We start from the raw sequence: 24,959 nt of genomic DNA, 5'->3' as shown, positions 1-24,959 counted from the left end.
CACAGCAATGCATGATCAGAGAGGGTGTTCAGCATGGTTCGAAAAGTAGTGACAGAGAATAGAACAAGGATGGACAATTCAACCCTTAACTCAACAATGAGTAGATGAGTGTTATGTGTGTGTATATGTGTAAATAAATGAACACTGAAATTCAAGTATTTATTATATATATATATATATATATATATATATATATATATATATATATATATATATATATATATATATATATATATATAGCTAGAATTCACTGAACGTCAAGTATTTCTTATATATATATATATATATATATATATATATATATATGAAATACTTGACTTGGTGAATTCTAGCTGTAAATATACTCCTCCCCTTTTAGCCACGCCCCCAACCACGCCCCCGTCCCACCCCGACCACGCCCACCCCCACCCCCCTCCCCTCACCTCCCGAAATCGGAGGTCTCAAGGTTGGCAAGTATGAGTAAAACGCCCCTAACTTTTGTATTTTTTTTTTTCTTGTTTTTGAACACTACCTTTTTGCATGGACCGGGGGCGACTGGTAACCATGACAACACACAATCATTTTTCTAAATGCAGTATTAATAACCTTCCTTGCACCTAATGTCGTGCTTCCTGCTTGAACCTTAGTATGTTTTTGCTTCCTTGTTTGATTCCAAATGGACTCAGAATTAAAATAAACTCGAGTGTTCCAAATGCAAACATGTCACATCCTATTTAGTCGCAGTTTGGCAGTTTTTATGCAGACTTCCTGAAGAGAGTGTGAAATATTTCCTTTGCAAGCAAGCCCAGGTTTTTCCCCGTCTGTGTTCCCTCCGCAGCCCGACTGGACGCTGGTCCTGGGTGAACAAGCCCTGGACATCTCCGTGCCCTCCTTCTCCCACGCCTCCTCCTCCATCTTTGTGCTGGGCGAGCGCAACCTCTATTGCCTCCGAGACAACGGGCAGATCCGCTTCATGAAGAAGCTGGAGTTCAACCCCAGCTGCTTCCTGCCCTACGCCTCACGTGAGTTCCACCACCAACACCAGTAGATATGTGCTTCTCTCGTAGTTCCGTGAAGATGCCGCTAAAAAAAAAAAAAAAAGAAAAAAGATAGAAGCAGCAGGAAGTGAATTACATTTATATAGCGCTTTTCTCTAGTGCAGGGGTCGGCAACCTTTACCAGTCAAAGAGCCATTTTGACCAGTTTCACAAATTATAGAATACAATGGGAGACGCAAAATTTTTTGAAATTTTAAATGAAATAACACTGCATACAAAGTGCTTTGTGCTATGTATAAACCAGGGGTCTCAGACACGCTGCCCACACCTTTATATGGATTTTTTAAGCTAGTGCGGCACGCAGGTTTTAAATGAATAGCGCTTGTCAGCGTCATGTGTGCCGTGATGGTACAGCATATAGCGCCCACTACAACCACATGTTGAATGGAGCTTCCGCTTGCTCACGTAGGTGACAGCAAGGCACACTTGGTCAATAACCACACAGGTTACACTGACGGTGGCGGTATAAAAAAAACTTTAACACTCTTACTAATAATGCGCCACACTGTGAACCCACACCAAACAAGAATGACAAACACATTTCGGGAGAACATCTGCACCGTAACACAACATAAACACAACAGGACAAATACCCAGAATCCTATGCAGCCCTAACTCTTCCGGGATACATTATACACCCCCGCTACCAAACTCCGCCCACCTCAACCGACGCACAGAGAGGGGGGGGTTGTTGATGTGTGAGGGAGCAGGCTTGGGGTGGGGGCGGGGTTTGGTGGTAGCAGGGGTGTATAATGTAGCCCGGAAGAGTCAGGGCTGCATGGGATTCTGGGTGTTTGTTCTGTTGTGTTTATGTTGTGTTAAGGTGCCGATGTTCTCCCGAAATGTGTTTGTCATTCTTGTTTGGTTTTGGTTCAAAGTGTGGCGCATTATTCATTATTCATCGGTGAATATTAATCCCGGGAGTTTTCTGCGAGAGGCACTGAAATCCGGAAGTCTCACGGGAAAATTGGGGAGTTCAGCAAGCCGCATCAGAGTGATCAAAGAGCCGCATGCGGCTCCGGAGCCGCGGGTTGCCGACCCCTTCTCTAGTGACTCAAAGCGCTTTTACATTGTGAAACCCATTTAAAGCAGTGTGGGTGGCACTGGGAGCAGGTGGGTTAAGTGTCTTGCCCAAGGACAAAACGGCAGTGACTCGGATGTCGGAAGCGGGGATCGAACCTGGAACCCTCAAGTTGCTGGCACGGCCGCTCTACCAACCGAGCTATACCGCCCCAAGGTTGTGGGAATGGAATTGGAAAAAGGAACATTCTACTGAATCAATGCCATTTTCTTGTTAAAAACGTTTAAAATAAACTTACTTTTTTTTTTTCAAATCTAAATATGGCAATACAACTCAAGACAACTTTACTTCACTTGTGTACAGAGTTACTTACCGTATTTTTCGGATTATAAGTCGCAGTTTTTTTCATAGTTTGGCCATAGTTTGCGACTTATACTCAGGAGCGACCTATGTGTGAAATGAACACATTAGCGTAAAATATCAAATAATATTATTTATCTCATTCACGTAAGAGACTAGACGTATAAGATTTCATGGGATTTAGCGATTAGGAGTGACAGATTGTTTGGTAAACGTATAGCATGTTCTATATGTTATAGTTATTTGAATGACTCTTACCATAATATGTTACGTTAACATACCAGTTGGTTATTTATGCCTCATATAACGTACACTTATTCAGCCTGTTGTTCACTATTCTTTATTTATTTTAAATTGCCTTTCAAATGTCTATTCTTGGTGTTGGCTTTTATCAAATACATTTCCCCAAAAAATGCGACTTATACTCCAGTGCGACTTATATATGTTTTTTCCCTTCTTTATTATGCATTTTCGGCCGGTGCGACTTATACTCCGGAGCGACTTATACTCCGAAAAATACGGTAGCTGAAGAGGAACAGTAACAGGACTGAGGTTTTACCATAGAATGAGAAAATACAGGTGAAATTAGAGATGTCTATCCATCCATCCATTTTCTACCGCTTATTCCCTTTGGGGTCACGGGGGGCGCTGGAGCCTATCTCAGCTACAATCGGGCGGAAGGCGGGGTACACCCTGGACAAGTCGCCACCTCATCGCAGGGCCAACACAGATAGACAGACAACATTCACACTCACATCCACACACTAGGGCCAATTTAGTGTTGCCAATCAACTTATCCCCAGGTGCATGTCTTTGGAAGTGGGAGGAAGCCGGAGTACCCGGAGGGAACCCACGCAGTCACGGGGAGGACATGCAAACTCCACACAGAAAGATCCCGAGCCCGGGATTGAACCCAAGACTACTCAGGACCTTCGTATTGTGAGGCAGATGCACTAACCCCTCTACCACCGTGAAGCCCTAGAGATGTCTAATAATGGCTTTTTTACCGATATCAGGTCAGATATCAGATAGGTCTTTATTGTCATTGCACAAGTACAACGGAACTTTGTTTTCAGCACAAACCCGTTCAAGATTAGACCAACAAACAGTGTACAGGGTTAAAGAACAGGAACGCTGATGGGTCGCCACAAGGCGCCCCGTAAAAGATGGGAAAAATGTAAAAAGATATTCCGATATTGTCCAACTATTAATTACTGATACCAATATCAACCGATACCGATATATACAGTCGTGGAGTTAACACATTATTATGCCTAATTTTGTTGTGATGCCCCGCTGGATGTATTAAACAATGTAACCAGGTTTTACAAAACAAAATCAACTCAAGTTATGGAAAAAAATGCCAACATGGCACTGCCATATTTATTACTGAAGTCACAAAGTGCACTATTTTTTTTTAACATGCCTCAAAACAGCAGCTTGGAATTTGGGACATGCTCTCCCTGAGAGAGCATGAGGAGGTTGATGTGGGCGGGGTTGAGGTGTAGGGGCTAGCGGGGGGGTGTATATTGTAGCGTCCCGGAAAAGTTAGTGCTGCAAGGGGTTCTGGGTATTTGTTCTGTTGTGTTAATGTTGTGTTATGGTGCGGATGTTCTCCCGAAATGTGTTTGTCATTCTTGTTTGGTGTGGGTTCACAGTGTGGCATATATGTAGCAGTGCTAAAGTTGTTTATACGGCCGCCCTCAGTGTGACCTGTATGGCTGTTGACCAAATATGCCTTGCATTCACTTGTGTGTGTGAAAAGCCGTAGATATTATGTGATTGGGCCGGCACGCAAAGGCAGTGCCTTTAAGGTCTATTGGCGCTCTGTACTTCTCCCTACGTCCGTGTACACAGCGGCGTTTTAAAAAGTCATACATTTTACTCTTTGAAACTGATAACGATAATTAAGAAACCGATTCCGATAATTTCCAATATTACATTTTAAAGCATTTATTGGCCGATAATATCGGCAGTCCAATATTATCAGACATCCCTAGGTGAAATAAGAAAACATTGAATATGTCAGTGTTTTTCAACCTTTTCTGAGCCAAGGCACATTTTTCTTCATTGAAAAAAGTCCGAGGCACACCACCAGCAGAAAACATAAAAAAGTGAAACTCAGCAGCCGATATTGACAATAAAAAAATCGCAATTGTTAGATATGTCATGATCCGTGGTCCGGATCATGTTTTGTGTTTTGTGTTAGTTTTGGACTCCTTTAGTTCCTGTTTGTGCACCTCTGAGTTTGTTTAGTTACCATGGCTACTTATTATTTTCACCTGCCTCCGGTGTTCGGGACGCTCACCTGTTTCTCATCAGAGGCATTATTTAAGCCTGCCTTTGCCAGTCAGTCGGCCTGGCTTCTTTGTTTGCTTCACGCTCCTGTTACGTAAGTTTTGCTTGCCTCCTAGCCCATGCTAAGTACTTAGCTTCAAGTGCGATCGGCACCTTGTACCGTTGGGTTGTTTTCTGTTTTTTGTACCTCTTTGAGTTGTTCAAGATTAAATCATGTTCCTACCTGCAAGTCCTGTCCGGAGTCGTCAGTTTGCATCCCGGGAGAACGAACCGCGCAGTAAGCTGCAACCAAACCATAACAAGATATGAATTTAATCCATAACCAAGCATGCATCACTACAGCTCTTGTCTCAAAGTAGGTGTACTGTCACCACCTGTCACATCACGCCCTGACTTATTTGGAGTTTTTTGCTGTTTTCCTGTGTGTAGTGTTTTAGTTCTTGTCTTGCGCTCGTATTTTTGGTGGCTTTTCCTGTTTTGGTGGTGTTTTCCTGTAGCAGTTTCATGTCTTCCTTCCCCGCACCTGCTTTGTTTTAGCAATCAAGACTATTTAAGTGTTGTTTATCCTTCTTTGTGGGGACATTGTTGATTGTCATGTCATGTACGGATGTACTTTGTGGACCGCCGTCTGCTCAACACGCTGTAAGTCTTTGCTGTCGTCCAGCATTCTGTTTTTGTTTACTTTGCAGCCAGGTCAGTTTTAGTTTCGTTTTGCATAGCCATCCCTAAGCTTCAATGGCTTTTCTTAGCCACTCGCCTTTTGTTTATTTTTGGTTTAAGCGTTAGATACCTTTTTACCTGCACCCTGCCTCCCGCTGTCGTCTGCATATTGTGATCACGACAAACCATGTTCCCAACATCTACAAAGCAATTAGCTACCTGCTGCCACCTCCTGATATGGAAGAGTATTACACAGTTACTCTGCCGAGCTCTAGACAGCACAGACACTCAACAATGGCACTTTATTTGAAAATTATAATTACTGGTTTGCAAAAAAATGTTTTTAACCCAATTAGGTGAAATTACATAATCTCCCACAGCACACCAGACTGTATCTCACGGCACACTAGTGTGCTGCGGCACAGTGGTTGAAAAACACTGGAATATGTAAATGTCCATTCATGTCAGCAATTTAACTTCAAATGTGAAACTAATACATGATATTACCTGATTACATGTCAAGCTTTTATTTGTTACAATTTTGATGATCACGGCTTACAGCAGGGTTTCTTAACCTTTTTGACTCTGGCGCCTAACTTTTCCACTACAGAGGCGCCCAAGGCCCACTCATTCACTCTTATTAACACTAAACTGTAAGTATAAGTTACCTTACTTTTGATTTTAATCGTATTCAAAATGCATAGTACTGAAATATATGAAAATAAATATAAATTGATTATTGAGATAAAATAAAAATAATTGTATCTAAATGTATTAATAGATCATATACAATATATAAGTTTCTTAAATAAATGATCAATAATATTGAAGTGCATCATTCAAACCATTTCAACATTTAAACCATTTCAACATTTAAAGTAATTTCACCATTTAAATAATTTCAACATTTAAACCATTTCAACATTTAAACCATTTCAACATTCAAACCATTTCAACATTCAAACCATTTCAACATTCAAACCATTTTAACATTCAAATCATTTCAACATTTAAACCATTTCAACATTTAAACCATCCATCTATCCATTTTCTACCGCTTGTACCTTTCTAGGTTGCGGAGGCTGCTGGAGCCTATCTCTGCTGCATTCGTTTAAACCAGTTCAATATTAAATGATTTCAGCATTTAAATGATTTCAACATTCAAACCATTTCAACATTTTAACTATTTCAACATTAAACCATTTCAACATTTAAATAATTTCAACATTTAAACCATTTTAGCCTTCAAACCATTTCAACATTTAAACCAGTTCAACATTTAAATAATTTAAACATTTAAATAATTTAAACATTTTAAGCATTTCAACATTCAAACCATTTAAACATTTAAACCATTTAAACAATTTCAACAATTTCAACATTTAAATAATTTCAACATTTAAATAATTTCAATATTTAAATAATTTCAACATTCAAACCATTTCAACATTTAAATAATTTCAATAGTTAAATAATTTCAACATTCAAACCATTTCAACATTTCTACCATTTTCACAATTTAAATGATTTCAGCATTTAAATAATTTCAAAATTCAAAGCATTTCAACATTTAAACCATTTCAACATGTAAACAATTTCAACATTCAAACAATTTCAGCATTTAAACCATTTCAACATTCAAACCATTTCAACATTTAAACCATTTCAACATTTAAACCATGCATCCATCCATTTTCTACCGCTTGTCCCTTTCGAAGTTGCAGGGGGTGCTGGAGCCTATCTCTGCTGCATTCGTTTAAACCAGTTCAATATTAAATGATTTCAGCATTTAAATGATTTCAACATTCCAAAGCATTTCAACATTTAAACCATTTCTACATTTTAACTATTTCAACATTAAACCATTTCAACATTTAAACCATTTCAACATTTAAATAATTTCAACATTTAAATAATTTCAACATTCAAACCATTTCAACATTTCTACCATTTCAACATTTTAACCATTTTCACCATTTAAATGATTTCAACATTCAAAGCATTTAAACTTTTAAACCATTTCAACATGTAAACCATTTCAATATTTAAACCATTTCAACATTTAAACCATTTCAACATTTAAACCATGCATCCATCCATTTTCTACCGCTTGTCCCTTTCGAGGTAGCGGGGGGTGCTGGAGCCTATCTCAGCTGCATTCGTTTAAACCAGTTCAATATTAAATGATTTCAGCATTTAAATGATTTCAACATTCCAAAGCATTTCAACATTTAAACCATTTCAACATTTAAACCATTTCAACATTTTAACTATTTCAACATTAAACCATTTCAACATTTAAACCATTTCAACATTTAAACCATTTCAACAATTAAATAATTTCAACATTCAAACCATTTCAACATTTCTACCATTTCAACATTTTAACCATTTTCACCATTTAAATGATTTCAGCATTTAAATGATTTCAACATTCAAAGCATTTCAACATTAAACCATTTCAACATGTAAACCATTTCAACATTCAAACCATTTCAACATTTAAACCATTTCAACATTTAAACCATCCTTTCATCCATCCATTTTTTACCGCTTGTCCCTTTCGAGATTGCGGGGGGTGCTGGAGCCTATCTCAGCTGCATTCGTTTAAACCAGTTCTATATTAAATGATTTCAGCATTTAAATGATTTCAACATTCAAAGCATTTCAACATTTAAAGCATTTCAACATTTTAACTATTTCAACATTAAACCATTTCAACATTTAAACCATTTAAACCATTTCAACATTTAAATAATTTCAACATTTAAATAATTTCAACATTCAAACTATTTCAACATTTCTACCATTTCAACATTTTAACCATTGTCACAATTTAAAGCATTTCAGCATTTAAAGCATTTCAACATTTAAACCATTTCAACATTAAACCATTTCAACATTAAACAAACCATTTCAACATTAAACCATTTCAACATTCAAACCATTTCAACATTAAACCATTTCAACATTCAAACCATTTCAACATTTAAACCATTTCAACATTTAAAATAATTTCACCATTTAAATAATTTCAACATTTAAACCATTTCAACATTTAAACCATTTCAACATTCAAACCATTTCAACATTCAAACCATTTCAACATTCAAACCATTTTAACATTCAAATCATTTCAACATTTAAACCATTTCAACATTTAAACCATCCATCCATCCATTTTCTACCGCTTGTACCTTTCTAGGTTGCGGAGGCTGCTGGAGCCTATCTCTGCTGCATTCGTTTAAACCAGTTCAATATTAAATGATTTCAGCATTTAAATGATTTCAACATTCAAACCATTTCAACATTTTAACTATTTCAACATTAAACCATTTCAACATTTAAATAATTTCAACATTTAAACCATTTTAGCCTTCAAACCATTTCAACATTTAAACCAGTTCAACATTTAAATAATTTAAACATTTAAATAATTTAAACATTTTAAGCATTTCAACATTCAAACCATTTAAACATTTAAACCATTTAAACAATTTCAACATTTAAATAATTTCAACATTTAAATAATTTCAATATTTAAATAATTTCAACATTCAAACCATTTCAACATTTAAATAATTTCAATAGTTAAATAATTTCAACATTCAAACCATTTCAACATTTCTACCATTTTCACAATTTAAATGATTTCAGCATTTAAATAATTTCAAAATTCAAAGCATTTCAACATTTAAACCATTTCAACATGTAAACAATTTCAACATTCAAACAATTTCAGCATTTAAACCATTTCAACATTCAAACCATTTCAACATTTAAACCATTTCAACATTTAAACCATGCATCCATCCATTTTCTACCGCTTGTCCCTTTCGAAGTTGCAGGGGGTGCTGGAGCCTATCTCTGCTGCATTCGTTTAAACCAGTTCAATATTAAATGATTTCAGCATTTAAATGATTTCAACATTCCAAAGCATTTCAACATTTAAACCATTTCTACATTTTAACTATTTCAACATTAAACCATTTCAACATTTAAACCATTTCAACATTTAAATAATTTCAACATTTAAATAATTTCAACATTCAAACCATTTCAACATTTCTACCATTTCAACATTTTAACCATTTTCACCATTTAAATGATTTCAACATTCAAAGCATTTAAACTTTTAAACCATTTCAACATGTAAACCATTTCAATATTTAAACCATTTCAACATTTAAACCATGCATCCATCCATTTTCTACCGCTTGTCCCTTTCGAGGTAGCGGGGGGTGCTGGATCTCAGCTGCATTCGTTTAAACCAGTTCAATATTAAATGATTTCAGCATTTAAATGATTTCAACATTCCAAAGCATTTCAACATTTAAACCATTTCAACATTTAAACCATTTCAACATTTTAACTATTTCAACATTAAACCATTTCAACATTTAAACCATTTCAACATTTAAATAATTTCAACAATTAAATAATTTCAACATTCAAACCATTTCAACATTTCTACCATTTCAACATTTTAACCATTTTCACCATTTAAATGATTTCAGCATTTAAATGATTTCAGCATTTAAATGATTTCAACATTCAAAGCATTTCAACATTAAACCATTTCAACATGTAAAGCATTTCAACATTCAAACCATTTCAACATTTAAACCATTTCAACATTTAAACCATCCTTTCATCCATCCATTTTTTACCGCTTGTCCCTTTCGAGATTGCGGGGGGTGCTGGAGCCTATCTCAGCTGCATTCGTTTAAACCAGTTCAATATTAAATGATTTCAGCATTTAAATGATTTCAACATTCAAAGCATTTCAACATTTAAAGCATTTCAACATTTTAACTATTTCAACATTTAAACCATTTCAACATTTAAACCATTTAAACCATTTCAACATTTAAATAATTTCAACATTTAAATAATTTCAACATTCAAACTATTTCAACATTTCTACCATTTCAACATTTTAACCATTGTCACAATTTAAAGCATTTCAGCATTTAAAGCATTTCAACATTTAAACCATTTCAACATTAAACCATTTCAACATTAAACAAACCATTTCAACATTAAACCATTTCAACATTCAAACCATTTCAACATTAAACCATTTCAACATTCAAACCATTTTAACCTTTAAACTCTTTCAACATTTAAACCAGTTGAACATTTAAATAATTTCAACATTTAAATAATTTCAACATTTTAAGCATTTCAACATTCAAACCATTTCAACATTTCTACCATTTCAACATTTTAACCATTTTCACCATTTAAATTATTTCAACATGTAAACCATTTCAACATTCAAACCATTTTACCATTCAAACCATTCTACTATTCAAACCATTTCAACATTCAAACCATTTCAACATTCAAACTATTCTTAGATTTATTCTACATTCCATCATCATTTCAGTTCAGCTTCAGAATTGGAGCATTCACACTAGTCTCTACAGAAATTGCTTCATCCTTTTTATTTCAAAGTATTAAATTTTATAATTTAATTGTATTCTGGGGAAATGGCACATATTGTTTGGAATGACCTTGAATGTTGGGAGTAAGAAACCTTGGTATCCTGAGTTATTGCTATAATTATGATGTAAAAAATATTGAGGGTGTGTGTTTGTTTTGGCGTGCAAGCAACACACACTCTGTCATTAAGACCCCCCGCTGACCGCCACGCCCGCCATCTTTCAACTCCCAAGCGCTGCGTGTGGCCGTCACCTCACGTCAAAGTCGGTGGTAGCTGCAGCGTTGGTGGGATGGGCCGGACGTCTAGTATTTATAGCTCCTGATGCTCGCCGTGGACCACAGCAGAACGTGTATATCTAACTCAGCTACTTGCCCAAACCTAAATGTCTCGGATGCCAAGTGATGTCATCTCTGCGTTTTTCTGCACATTTCTCCTTTGTTCCGATGCAAAGTTAGCCTAACTTAAATGTTCTGGGAGTTCTGTGGGTACTAAACACAGTTTGGGTGGTAGAAGCAAACCATGCATTAGGAACTGTGGTCTTGTGCAGGTGGGCCAAGGAGCCAAACATTTCATTTAAGTAAGACTATCCTTACTTTAAAGTAGGGATGTCCGATAATATCGGACTGCCGATGTTATCAGCCGATAAATGCTTTAAAATGTAATATCGGAAATTATCGGTATCGGTTTCATAAAGTAAATTGTATGACTTTTTAAAACACCGCTGTGTACACAGACGTAGGGAGAAGTACAGAGCGCCAATAAACCTTAAAGGCACTGCCTTTGCGTGCCGGCCCAGTCACATAATATCTACGGCTTTTCACACACACAAGTGAATGCAATGCATACTTGGTCAACAGCCATACAGGTCACACTGAGGGTGGCCGTATAAACAACTTTAACACTGTTACAAATATGCGCCACACTGTGAACCCATACCAAACAAGAATGACGAACACATTTCGGGAGAACATCCGCACCGTAACACAACATAAACACAACAGAACAAATACCCAGAACCCCTTGCAGCACTAATTCTTCCGGGACGCTACAATATACACCCCCCAACCCCGCCCACCTCAACCTTCTCAAGCTCTCTCAGGGAGAGCATGTCCCAAATCCCAAGCTGCTGTTTTGAGGCATGTTAAAAAAAATAATGCACTTTGTGACTTCAATAATAAATATGGCAGTGCCATGTTGGCATTTTTTTTTCCATAACTTGAGTTGATTTATTTTGGAAAACCTTGTTACATTGTTTAATGCATCCAGCGGGGCATCACAACAAAATGAGGCATAATAATGTGTTAATTCCACGACTGTATATATCGGTTGATATCGGAATTGGTAATTAAGAGTTGGACAATATCGGAATATCGGATATCGGCAAAAAAGCCATTATCGGACATTTCTAATTATAACTATTGATTTGCAAAAAATATTTTTCGGGACCAATTAGGTGAAGTTGCATGATTTCCCACGACACACCAGACAATATCTCACGGCCCACTAGTGTGCCGCGGCACAGTGGTTGAAAAACACTGCTGTAATGTTTAAAGGGTTTTATAGGCAGAGTACTCCCATTAGCTGCATTGCTAGCCACCTTGCTGTTCAATACAAGTTGGAATGCATAAAAAACATAATAATCGGCAAAATTCCCCAAAAAGTGCAGTTCCCCTTTAAGTCGGACTAATGATTGAAAATGATAAATTGATGTAGAATTGGTATGAATAGTTTTGCGCCTGGCCAGTATTCCCTCTCAGGGAATTAAAGTCACTGGTCAATCCCAAGTTCTTTCAGATGACATATATGCAGAGTAAGAAGGACCATCAAGACAGAATAGGAATATTAACAAGTTTTACTGAAGCTTCAGGAGACCAGCCCACATCAATACAGTCATACCGTCATCTCGGGATGGTCTAACAAAACAAAAGTTTTAGCAACTGTTATGTAAAAGAAAAGGGGTAGGATTAAATAAGCTCTGCTTCTTCCTACTCCTTTTCGAACATGTTGAAAAGAGAAACTGGAGATTGTGATGTATCATGTTGTATACTTGCATGTTCGAAATAAACTCAAACTCAAACTCAAACTCAAACATTCAAACGGAAGAGACAACTTCTTGCATACGAAGAAAGCCCCCACCCTCCCCAGAAAGGAATACAGGCTCAGTGTTCTACTACAGATACGATATAAGGGAGTACTCCAACTCCTGCATTGCAAGCCTTCAAGGTAACACACACAGTTTACTTGCGGACATAAAATGAAAAAATAGAAAGAGTACAAATGGAAAAACACTAGCTGATTTCAACATGACTGAATAAAGAAAGAACTCTTAAACATATATGCATTCTCCACAAAAGGAATTGCGATTCGGAAGTAAATCGTTTTGTTTTTTTGTCCATCCCTAAAATGTAACTTGACTTTTTGGCACGAGCCACATCTGGTCACGTGCCTCCAAAGTTAACACGTTGTCCTTTGGCCACACGTCATACACAAAATGACCTTTTTGTTTATTATCTGTGATTCCCCCTTGCCAAAAATAAACAGCAGTTTAATGATCGTCAATCAATGAGTCCATTTGTTTTGGTTCCTGCTTAGTGACGGATGGCACCACCAACCTGCTGCTGGGCAACCACACCAACATGCTGCTGGTTTACCAGGACGTCACTCTCAAGTGGGCCGCCCAGCTGGCCTTCGTGCCGGTGGCGCTGCGCGTGGCCAACTTCCCGTGAGTACAACGCGCGTCACACACGGAAACAGACCGCGTGTTCCGTCACCTCCCGGGTCTCAGATTAGCCTGGCACGTGGGCCCGGTCCCTTGTTCCTGTCTGCTTGCTCGCCTTCAACATCAACACTAGTGGGCGGGAGCGCCCCTATGTGTGTGTGTGTGTATGTGTGTGTGTATGAGCTTTGTTTTGAGTGTGAGAGTGTGTTTCCGTCACAGTCGGCCGTGTGTGTGAGTGCGTTTCCGCAGCAGTTAAAGTGAACGTTTAATGCCCGTGACTCCCTCCTGTGCAGGTGTGGAGCCTTCATCTGGACTCCCTCCCGTGTGTGTGTGTTCTTGTATTTCTACCCTTCTTGAGACATCAAGAAGGAAAAGTCGCTTCCATATGAGGAGGTGTGAACAAGTGATGACATAAATCATGGTCCCAATAACATTGCATCTAATAGAGAATGTCTCATTTGCACCCCTGGTGGTGACATCCATCAAAATGAGGGTGGTCCTAAAAAGGAGGGATTCTTCAAATTGACTGCGTGTCACTTTTAAAAGTGCTCCCCCTCTGGTCAACATATGAAATAACAAGTGTGTGTAAAAATTGGAAGTGCTCCCCCTCTGGCCAACATATGAAATAACAAGTGTGTGTAAGAAATTAAAATGCGGCCCCTTTGGCCAAAATGTATTAAAAAAATATCAAACATATGTATTTAGAGATATACTGTGATAACTTGAAGTAAATTAAGAAGACTAAAAAACATTTACAAACAAATAATAAAAAATGTCGACTTTTTTCTTATAAAATTGGGAACAATTTCTCATATTTAAGTTAAAGTTAAAGTACTAATAATTGTCACACACACACTAGGTGTGTTGAAATGTGTCCTCTGCATTTGACCCATGCCCTTGTTTCACCCCCTGGGAGGTGAGGGGAGCAGTGGGCAACAGCGGCGGCCGTGCCCGGTAATCATTTTTGGTGATTTAACCCCCAATTCCACTCTAACCACATTCTTTCTGTTTCTGTAGTATTGCAATATTTTCTCGTAAAATTATTACTTTTTAATGCAAAATGGTGACATTTGTCAAATAAAATTTTCTGGTCAACATATGAAATAACAAGTGTGTGTAAGAAATTGAAATGGGCCCCCTCTGGCCAAAATTAATACAAAAATAAATAAAAAATATGTATACAGAGACATACTGTAATAACTTGAAGTAAATAATGAAGATTAAAAACCAATTACAAACAAAAAATTCCCCCCAAAATAAATGAACTAAAAGAAGTCTTTTTGTCACATTGTGTCGACTTATTTCTCATAAAATTGGGAACAATTTCTCATATTCTTTCTGTTTCTGTAATATTGCAATATTTTCTCGTAAAATTATTACTTTTTTATGTCCAAATTATTACTTATTAATGCAAAATGGTGACATTTGTCATATAAAATCCTGACTTTTATCACAATATTGCCAATTTTTTTGTTGTTCTTGTAAAATAGTGACATTTTTTGAGTAAAATAATGACTTTTGTCATCATTTTGCTAAGTAAAATTCTGATCATTATTATAATATTGCCATCAATTTAAAGTTTTCTTATAAATTGTGACTTTTGTCAGAAGCGCACCCTGAACTACATTGCAAAAATGTGTCTTTTTACATTCGTTGTCTGTTCTACTTTATTTTATGCTTAAATCTACCACGTTCACTTTGGTTAAGTTTGTAGTTATGTTAATGAGGGTGGTCCCAAAAAGGAGGGATTTTTCAAAATGACTGTGTCGGTTTTAAAAGTGCTCTCCCTCTGGTCAACATATGAAATAACAAGTGTGTGTAAGAAATTGAAATGTGCCCCCTCTGGCCAAAATTAATACAAAAATAAATAAAAATATGTATATAGAGACATACTGTAATAACTTGAAGTAAATAATGAAGATTAAAAACCAATTACAAACAAAAAATTCCCCCCAAAATAAATGAACTAAAAGCAGTCTTTTTCTCACAATGTGTCGACATTTTTCTTATAAAATTGGGAACAATTTCTCATATTGTTTCTGTAATATTGCAATATTTTCTCGTAAAATTATTACTTTTTTATGTCAAAATGACTACTTTTTAATGCAAAATGGTGACATTTGTCATATAAAATCCTGACTTTTATCACAATATTGCCAATTTTTTTGTTGTTCTTGTAAAATAGTGACATTTTTTGAGTAAAATAATGACTTTTGTCATCATTTTGCTAAGTAAAATTCTGATCATTATTATAATATTGCCAACATTTTAAAGTTTTCTTATAAATTGTGACTTTTGTCAGATGCGCACCCTGAACTCCATTGCAAAAATGTGTCTTTTTACATTTGTGGTCTGTTCTACTTTATTTTATGCTTAAATCTACCATGTTCACCTTGGTTAAGTTTGTAGTTATGTTAATGAGGGTGGTCCCAAAAAGGAGGGATTTTTCAAAATGACTGTCGGTTTTAAAAGTGCTCCCCCTCTGGTCAACATATGAAATAACAAGTGTGTGTAAGAAATTGAAATGTGCCCCCTCTGGCCAAAATTAATGCAAAAATAAATACAAATATGTATATAGAGACATACTGTAATAACTTGAAGTAAATAATGAAGATTAAAAACCAATTACAAACAAAAAATTCCCCCCAAAATAAATGAACTAAAGGCAGTCTTTTTCTCACAATGTGTCGACATTTTTCTTATAAAATTGGGAACAATTTCTCATATTGTTTCTGTAATATTGCAATATTTTCTCGTAAAATTATTACTTTTTTATGTCAAAATGACTACTTTTTAATGCAAAATGGTGACATTTGTCATATAAAATCCTGACTTTTATCACAATATTGCCAATTTTTTTGTTGTTCTTGTAAAATAGTGACATTTTTTGAGTAAAATAATGACTTTTGTCATCATTTTGCTAAGTAAAATTCTGATCATTATTATAATATTGCCAACATTTTAAAGTTTTCTTATAAATTGTGACTTTTGTCAGATGCGCACCCTGAACTCCATTGCAAAAGTGTGTCTTTTTACATTTGTTGTCTGTTCTACTTTATTTTATGCTTAAATCTACCATGTTCACCTTGGTTAAGTTTGTAGTTATGTTAATGAGGGTGGTCCCAAAAAGGAGGGATTTTTCAAAATGACTGTGTCGGTTTTAAAAGTGCTCCCCCTCTGGTCAACATATGAAATAATAAGTGTGTGTAAGAAATTGAAATGTGCCCCCTCTGGCCAAAATTAATACAAAAATAAATAAAAATATGTATATAGAGACATACTGTAATAACTTGAAGTAAATAATGAAGATTAAAAACCAATTACAAACAAAAAATTCCCCCCAAAATAAATGAACTAAAAGCAGTCTTTTTCTCACAATGTGTCGATATTTTTCTTATAAAATTGGGAACAATTTCTCATATTGTTTCTGTAATATTGCAATATTTTCTCGTAAAATTATTACTTTTTTATGTCAAAATGACTACTTTTTAATGCAAAATGGTGACATTTGTCATATAAAATCCTGACTTTTATCACAATATTGCCAATTTTTTTGTTGTTCTTGTAAAATAGTGACATTTTTTGAGTAAAATAATGACTTTTGTCATCATTTTGCTAAGTAAAATTCTGATCATTATTATAATATTGCCAACATTTTAAAGTTTTCTTATAAATTGTGACTTTTGTCAGAAGCGCACCCTGAACTCCATTGCAAAAATGTGTCTTTTTACATTCGTTGTCTGTTCTACTTTATTTTATGCTTAAATCTACCACGTTCACTTTGGTTAAGTTTGTAGTTATGTTAATGAGGGTGGTCCCAAAAAGGAGGGATTTTTCAAAATGACTGTGTCGGTTTTAAAAGTGCTCCCCCTCTGGTCAACATATGAAATACCAAGTGTGTGTAAGAAATTGAAATGTGCCCCCTCTGGCCAAAATTAATACAAAAATAAATACAAATATGTATATAGAGACATACTGTAATAACTTGAAGTAAATAATGAAGATTAAAAACCAATTACAAACAAAAAATTCCCCCCAAAATAAATGAACTAAAAGCAGTCTTTTTCTCACAATGTGTCGACATTTTTCTTATAAAATTGGGAACAATTTCTCATATTGTTTCTGTAATATTGCAATATTTTTTCGTAAAATTATTACTTTTTTATGTCAAAATGACTACTTTTTAATGCAAAATGGTGACATTTGTCATATAAAATCCTGACTTTTATCACAATATTGCCAATTTTTTTGTTGTTCTTGTAAAATAGTGACATTTTTTGAGTAAAATAATGACTTTTGTCATCATTTTGCTAAGTAAAATTCTGATCATTATTATAATATTGCCAACATTTTAAAGTTTTCTTATAAATTGTGACTTTTGTCAGATGCGCACCCTGAACTCCATTGCAAAAGTGTGTCTTTTTACATTTGTTGTCTGTTCTACTTTATTTTATGCTTAAATCTACCATGTTCACCTTGGTTAAGTTTGTAGTTATGTTAATGAGGGTGGTCCCAAAAAGGAGGGATTTTTCAAAATGACTGTGTCGGTTTTAAAAGTGCTCCCCCTCTGGTCAACATATGAAATAATAAGTGTGTGTAAGAAATTGAAATGTGCCCCCTCTGGCCAAAATTAATACAAAAATAAATAAAAATATGTATATAGAGACATACTGTAATAACTTGAAGTAAATAATGAAGATTAAAAACCAATTACAAACAAAAATTCCCCCCAAAATAAATGAACTAAAAGCAGTCTTTTTCTCACAATGTGTCGATATTTTTCTTATAAAATTGGGAACAATTTCTCATATTGTTTCTGTAATATTGCAATATTTTCTCGTAAAATTATTACTTTTTTATGTCAAAATGACTACTTTTTAATGCAAAATGGTGACATTTGTCATATAAAATCCTGACTTTTATCACAATATTGCCAATTTTTTTGTTGTTCTTGTAAAATAGTGACATTTTTTGAGTAAAATAATGACTTTTGTCATCATTTTGCTAAGTAAAATTCTGATCATTATTATAATATTGCCAACATTTTAAAGTTTTCTTATAAATTGTGACTTTTGTCAGAAGCGCACCCTGAACTACATTGCAAAAATGTGTCTTTTTACATTCGTTGTCTGTTCTACTTTATTTTATGCTTAAATCTACCACGTTCACTTTGGTTAAGTTTGTAGTTATGTTAATGAGGGTGGTCCCAAAAAGGAGGGATTTTTCAAAATGACTGTGTCGGTTTTAAAAGTGCTCCCCCTCTGGTCAACATATGAAATAACAAGTGTGTGTAAGAAATTGAAATGTGCCCCCTCTGGCCAAAATTAATACAAAAATAAATACAAATATGTATATAGAGACATACTGTAATAACTTGAAGTAAATAATGAAGATTAAAAACCAATTACAAACAAAAAATTCCCCCCAAAATAAATGAACTAAAAGCAGTCTTTTTCTCACAATGTGTCGACATTTTTCTTATAAAATTGGGAACAATTTCTCATATTGTTTCTGTAATATTGCAATATTTTCTCGTAAAATTATTACTTTTTTATGTCAAAATGACTACTTTTTAATGCAAAATGGTGACATTTGTCATATAAAAGCCTGACTTTTATCACAATATTGCCAATTTTTTTGTTGTTCTTGTAAAATAGTGACATTTTTTGAGTAAAATAATGACTTTTGTCATCATTTTGCTAAGTAAAATTCTGATCATTATTATAATATTGCCAACATTTTAAAGTTTTCTTATAAATTGTGACTTTTGTCAGATGCGCACCCTGAACTCCATTGCAAAAGTGTGTCTTTTTACATTTGTTGTCTGTTCTACTTTATTTTATGCTTAAATCTACCACGTTCACTTTGGTTAAGTTTGTAGTTATGTTAATGAGGGTGGTCCCAAAAAGGAGGGATTTTTCAAAATGACTGTGTCTGTTTTAAAAGTGCTCCCCCTCTGGTCAACATATGAAATAACAAGTGTGTGTAAGAAATTGAAATGTGCCCCCTCTGGCCAAAATTAATACAAAAATAAATAAAAATATGTATATAGAGACATACTGTAATAACTTGAAGTAAATAATGAAGATTAAAAACCAATTACAAACAAAAAAATCCCCCCAAAATAAATGAACTAAAAGCAGTCTTTTTCTCACAATGTGTCTACTTTAAAAAAAAAAATTGGGAACAATTTATCATATTCTTTCTGTTTCTGTAATATTGCAATATTTTATCATAAAATTATTACTTTTTTTTAATGTCAAATTATTACTTTTTAATGCAAAATGGTGACATTTGTCGTATAAAACTCTGACTTTTATCACAATATTGCCAATTTTTTTGTTGTTCTTGTAAAATAGTGAAAATGTTCTAGTAAAATTATGACTCTTGTCATCACTTTGCCAAGTAAAATTCTGATTATTATTATAATATTGCCAACATTTTAAAGTTTTCCTATAGAATTGTGACTTTTGTCGAGTAAAATGACGCCTCTTTTCGTAAAATGCTAAGCTTTTCTTGTGAAATTGCCACCGTTATTGAGTAAAATTCCAACCTTTATCATAATATTGCTCAAATGTTCAGTTTTTCTTGTAAAATTTTGACTTGCTTCGAGTAAAATGACTTTTATTATAATACTGCCAAAATTAAAAGTTTTGCTTGTGAAATTGTGACCTTTTTCTTGTGAAATTCCAACTTATTTTTCACAGCAAGCTTTTTTATATGTGCATAGCATGTATATATTATTAATGTTGTAAATACACATCTTTATATATCTAGAAAGGCTGGTCCTAAAGAGGGAGGCTTTTTTCTCAGGTCTCAAGAAGGTACAAAATACAAGAATGTGTGTGTGTGTGTGTGTGCGTGTGTGTGTGTGTGTGTGTGTGTGTGTGTGTGTGTGTGTGTGTGTGTGTGTGTGTTACCGCTTCTCTGGCCTGGAAGTACAACACATCTGCAACCAGTTAGCGCACACTCACGCTGTTAAAACACATTATTGCATCACTCAGCATTTCCTGCTTCTCTCTGTTCCTGTCAGGAACCTTGACAGAACTTTTGACGTCCCTAAAGCGGTCGCACTGACACAAAAACCCAGAGCTTGATTGCTTCATTAATTTGACAGTCCCGTTTCATTGGCTAATTGGTGCTCTGGTTGTGTCGTCAGGGAGCTGAAGGGCGCCCTGGTCAGCCTGAGTTGGGACGGTCACCTCCTCTGCTCCTACATGGGCACCGACCCCTCCTTCTTCTCCACACCTAAAGTGGACTCCAGAGAGGTGGACTATGAGCAGGCGGACGCCGAGATGAAGAGACTGCACAAGTTCATCCGCGAGGCCAGCAGGACTCAGGGTAGGACACGGGGGCCGCCAGCTTTCACATTGTGTACCTAATGAAGCGACTCTCCGGTGTAGGTAATGAGGAGGGGTGTAACAATAACGTTTTGATTCCAATCAAAATTGAAGATAGCCCACACGATTCAGGAACAATATTAGTTTATTAAGGATGATAGTGAGTTGAAATTGATTCACTATTTTTCAAGGCAAAAAATCATTAGTGTGACCATGAAATCAATAGTGGATCGTGTGGATCCTATACTCCTGTTATTTATCATAAGGGAATTATATATATGAATGAATTATGGGTACAAACAAGCAAGTCAACAACAATGGCCAATGCATTCACAACTTATTCAAATAAACACTTAAGCAAGAGAAAAACATTTGCTACTCAACATTCAAGAAGTTTCCATTAAAGGGGAACATTATCACAATTTCAGAAGGGTTAAAACCATTAAAAATCAGTTCCCAGTGGCTTATTTTATTTTTCGAAGTTTTTTTCAAAATTTTACCCATCACGCAATATCCCTAAAAAAAGCTTCAAAGTGCCTTATTTTAACCATCGTTATAAACACCCGTCCATTTTCCTGTGACGTCACATAGTGATGCCAACACAAACAAACATGGCGCATAGAACAGCAAGCTATAGCGACATTAGCTCGGATTCAGACTCGGATTTCAGCGGCTTAAGCGATTCAACAGATTACGAATGTATTGAAACGGATGGTTGTAGTGTGGAGGCAGGTAGCGAAAACGAAATTGAAGAAGAAATTGAAGCTATTGAGCCATATCGGTTTGAACCGTATGCAAGCGAAACCGACGAAAACGACACGACAGCCAGCGACACGGGAGAAAGCGAGGACGAATTCGGCGATCGCCTTCTAACCAACGATTGGTATGTGTTTGTTTGGCATTAAAGGAAACTAACAACTATGAACTAGGTTTACAGCATATGAAATACATTTGGCAACAACATGCACTTTCAGAGTGCAGACAGCCCAATTTTCATCAATTAATATATTCTGTAGACATACCCTCATCCGCGCTCTTTTCCTGAAAGCTGATCTGTCCAGTTTTGGAGTTGATGTCAGCAGGCCAGGGAAGCTAGGGTCGATATTCTTCTCTTGATCATCTTCGGTGGCATAAGGGACGGTGTGAGCCAAGACATCCAGGGGGTTTAGCTCGCTCGTCTGCGGGAACAAACTGCCGCCATTGCTTGCCGTGCTACCGAGGTCCTTTGTCCCTGAATTGCTCACACACTCCGGCAGATTCAATGGGGGTCTTTATCGTTGGAAATGCATCTGCTTTGAGTGTCGCAGGATATCCACACATTCTTGCCATCTCTGTCGTAGCACAGCTTTCGTCGGTAAAGTGTGCGGAACAAACGTCCAATTTCTTGCCACTTTCGCATCTTTGGGCCACTGGTGCAACTTGAATCCGTCCCTGTTCGTGTTGTTACACCCTCCGACAACACACCGACGAGGCATGATGTCTCCAAGGTACGGAAAACAGTCGAAAAAACGGAAAATAACAGAGCTGATTTGACTCGGTGTTTGAGAAAATGGCGGATTGCTTCCCGATGTGACGTCACGTTGTGACGTCATCGCTCCGAGAGCGAATAATAGAAAGGCGTTTAATTTGCCAAAATTCACCCATTTAGAGTTCGGAAATCGGTTAAAAAAATATATGGTCTTTTTTCTGCAACATCAAGGTATATATTGACGCTTACATAGGTCTGGTGATAATGTTCCCCTTTAAAAGTAGAGTAACCAACATTTTATCTGAATGATTACCCTCCCAGCAGACACAAGACATTGAGACAACATTGATTATACGTACATGTCCTTTAAAACTGACTTTGAAACAATGTTGAAAAATAGTTGCATTTGTCAATTGAGTTGTTGTCTAACGTTGGATCCACGTTGTTGGTTGAGCGATGACCAAATTTCAACGGTCAAATCAATGTCAGAACCTGACATTGACTAAACTGTTATGATCCGCTGCCTGGATCATAGTCTGTTTAAGTTTTTCGAGTCACTTGTGTTTTCTGTTAGTTTTGGACTCCTTAGTTCCTGTTTATGCACCTCTGAGTTTGTTACCATGGCTACGTATTAGTTTCACCTGCCCCTTGTGTTCGGGACACGCACTTGTTTGTAATCAGAGACATTATTTAAGCCTGCCTTTGCCAGTCAGTCGGTCTGGCTTCTTTGTTTGCGTCACACTACTGTTACGTACGTTTTGCTTGTCTCCTAGCCCCTGCTAGTGATCTCTAGTCTGTGCTAAGTAGTAGCTTTAGCTTCAAGTGCGATCGGCACCTTGTTCCGTCGTTTTGTTTTCTGTTTTGTACCTCATTTGAGTGTTAATTTACGATTAAATCATGTTCCTACCTGCAAGTCCTGTCCGGAGTGGTCCGTTTGCATCCTGGGAGAACAAACCTCGCAGTAAGCTGCAACCCAACCGTAACATAAACGTTGTCAAAAATATGTTCTTTCAACATTGTATTTGTGTTGTAAAATATTGGTTGTAAAATGACCAAAATTCAATGGTCAAATCAACATAAGAACCCAACATTGATTAAACATCGTCAAATAACATATTGTTTCAACGTTGTCTTTGTGTTGTACAAACCCCGTTTCCATACGAGTTGGGAATTTGTGTTAGACGTAAATATAAAAGGAATACAATGATTTGCAAATCATTTTCAACCCATATTCAGTTGAATATGCTACAAAGACAACATATTTGATGTTCAAACTGATAAACATTTTTTTTTTGCAAATAATCATTAACTTTAGAATTTGATGCCAGCAACACGTGACAAAGAAGTTGGGAAAGGTGGCAATAAATACTGATAAAGTTGAAGAATGCTCCTCAAACACTTATTTGGAACATCCCACAGGTGAACAGGCAAATTGGGAACAGGTGGGTGCCATGATTGGGTATAAAAGTAGATTCCATGAAATGCTCAGTCATTCACAAACAAGGATGGGGCGAGGGTCACCACTTTGTCAACAAATGCGTGAGCAAATTGTTGAACAGTTTAAGAAAAACCTTTCTCAACCAGCTATTGCAAGGAATTTAGGGATTTCATCATCTCCGGTCCGTAATATCATCAAAGGGTGCAGAGAATCTGGAGAAATCACTGCACGTAAGCAGCTAAGCCCGTGACCTTCGATCCCTCAGGCTGTACTGCATCAACAAGCGACATCAGTGTGTAAAGGATATCGCCACATGGGCTCAGGAACACTTCAGAAACCCACTGTCAGTAACTACAGTTGGTCGCTACATCTGTAAGTGCAAGTTAAAACTCTCCTATGCAAGGCGAAAACCGTTTATCAACAACACCCAGAAACGCCGTCGGCTTCCCTGGGCCTGAGCTCATCTAAGATGGACTGATACAAAGTGGAAAAGTGTTCTGTGGTCTGACGAGTCCACATTTCAAATTATTTTTGGAAACTGTGGACGTCGTGTCCTCTGGACCAAAGAGGAAAAGAACCATCCGGATTGTTCTAGACGCAAAGTTGAAAAGCCAGCATCTGTGATGGTATGGGGGTGTATTAGTGCCCAAGACATGGGTAACTTACACATCTGTCAAGGCGCCATTAATGCTGAAAGGTTTTGGAGCAACATATGTTGCCATCCAAGCAACGTTACCATGGACGCCCCTGCTTATTTCAGCAAGACAATGCCAAGCCACGTGTTACATCAACGTGGCTTCATAGTAAAAGAGTGCGGGTACTAGACTGGCCTGCCTGTAGTCCAGACCTGTCTCCCATTGAAAATGTGTGGCGCATTATGAAGCCTAAAATACCACAACGGAGACCCCCGGACTGTTGAACAACTTAAGCTGTACATCAAGCAAGAATAGGAAAGAATTCCACCTGAGAAGCTTAAAAAATGTGTCTCCTCAGTTCCCAAACGTTTACTGAGTGTTGTTAAAAGGAAAGGCAATGTAACACAGTGGTGAACATGCCCTTTCCCAACTACTTTAGCACGTGTTGCAGCCATAAAATTCTAAGTTAATTATTATTTGCAAAAAAAAAAAAAGTTTGAGTTTGAACATCAAATATGTTGTCTTTTTAGTGCA

The 24,959-nt window shown here is 36.3% G+C and overlaps 1 protein-coding gene across 2 annotated transcripts in view; it reads left to right on the top strand.

Annotated features, from left to right (window-relative positions):
- Positions 1-24,959, top strand: part of bbs9 (Bardet-Biedl syndrome 9) — a 449,751-nt gene that overhangs the window by 62,693 nt on the left and 362,099 nt on the right. For both annotated transcript variants that reach the window (XM_061957178.2, XM_061957169.2), the window contains exons 8-10: positions 818-1,001; positions 13,418-13,547; positions 20,704-20,885. In XM_061957178.2, the coding sequence (XP_061813162.2) occupies positions 818-1,001; positions 13,418-13,547; positions 20,704-20,885 (496 nt within the window). The remainder of the gene's footprint in view (positions 1-817; positions 1,002-13,417; positions 13,548-20,703; positions 20,886-24,959) is intronic.

Source organism: Nerophis lumbriciformis, linkage group LG04, assembly GCF_033978685.3.
Source record: "Nerophis lumbriciformis linkage group LG04, RoL_Nlum_v2.1, whole genome shotgun sequence".
NCBI lineage: Eukaryota > Metazoa > Chordata > Actinopteri > Syngnathiformes > Syngnathidae > Nerophis > Nerophis lumbriciformis.
Note: the sequence above shows the minus strand (reverse complement) of the source record. Positions and strands in the feature narration are given on the sequence as shown.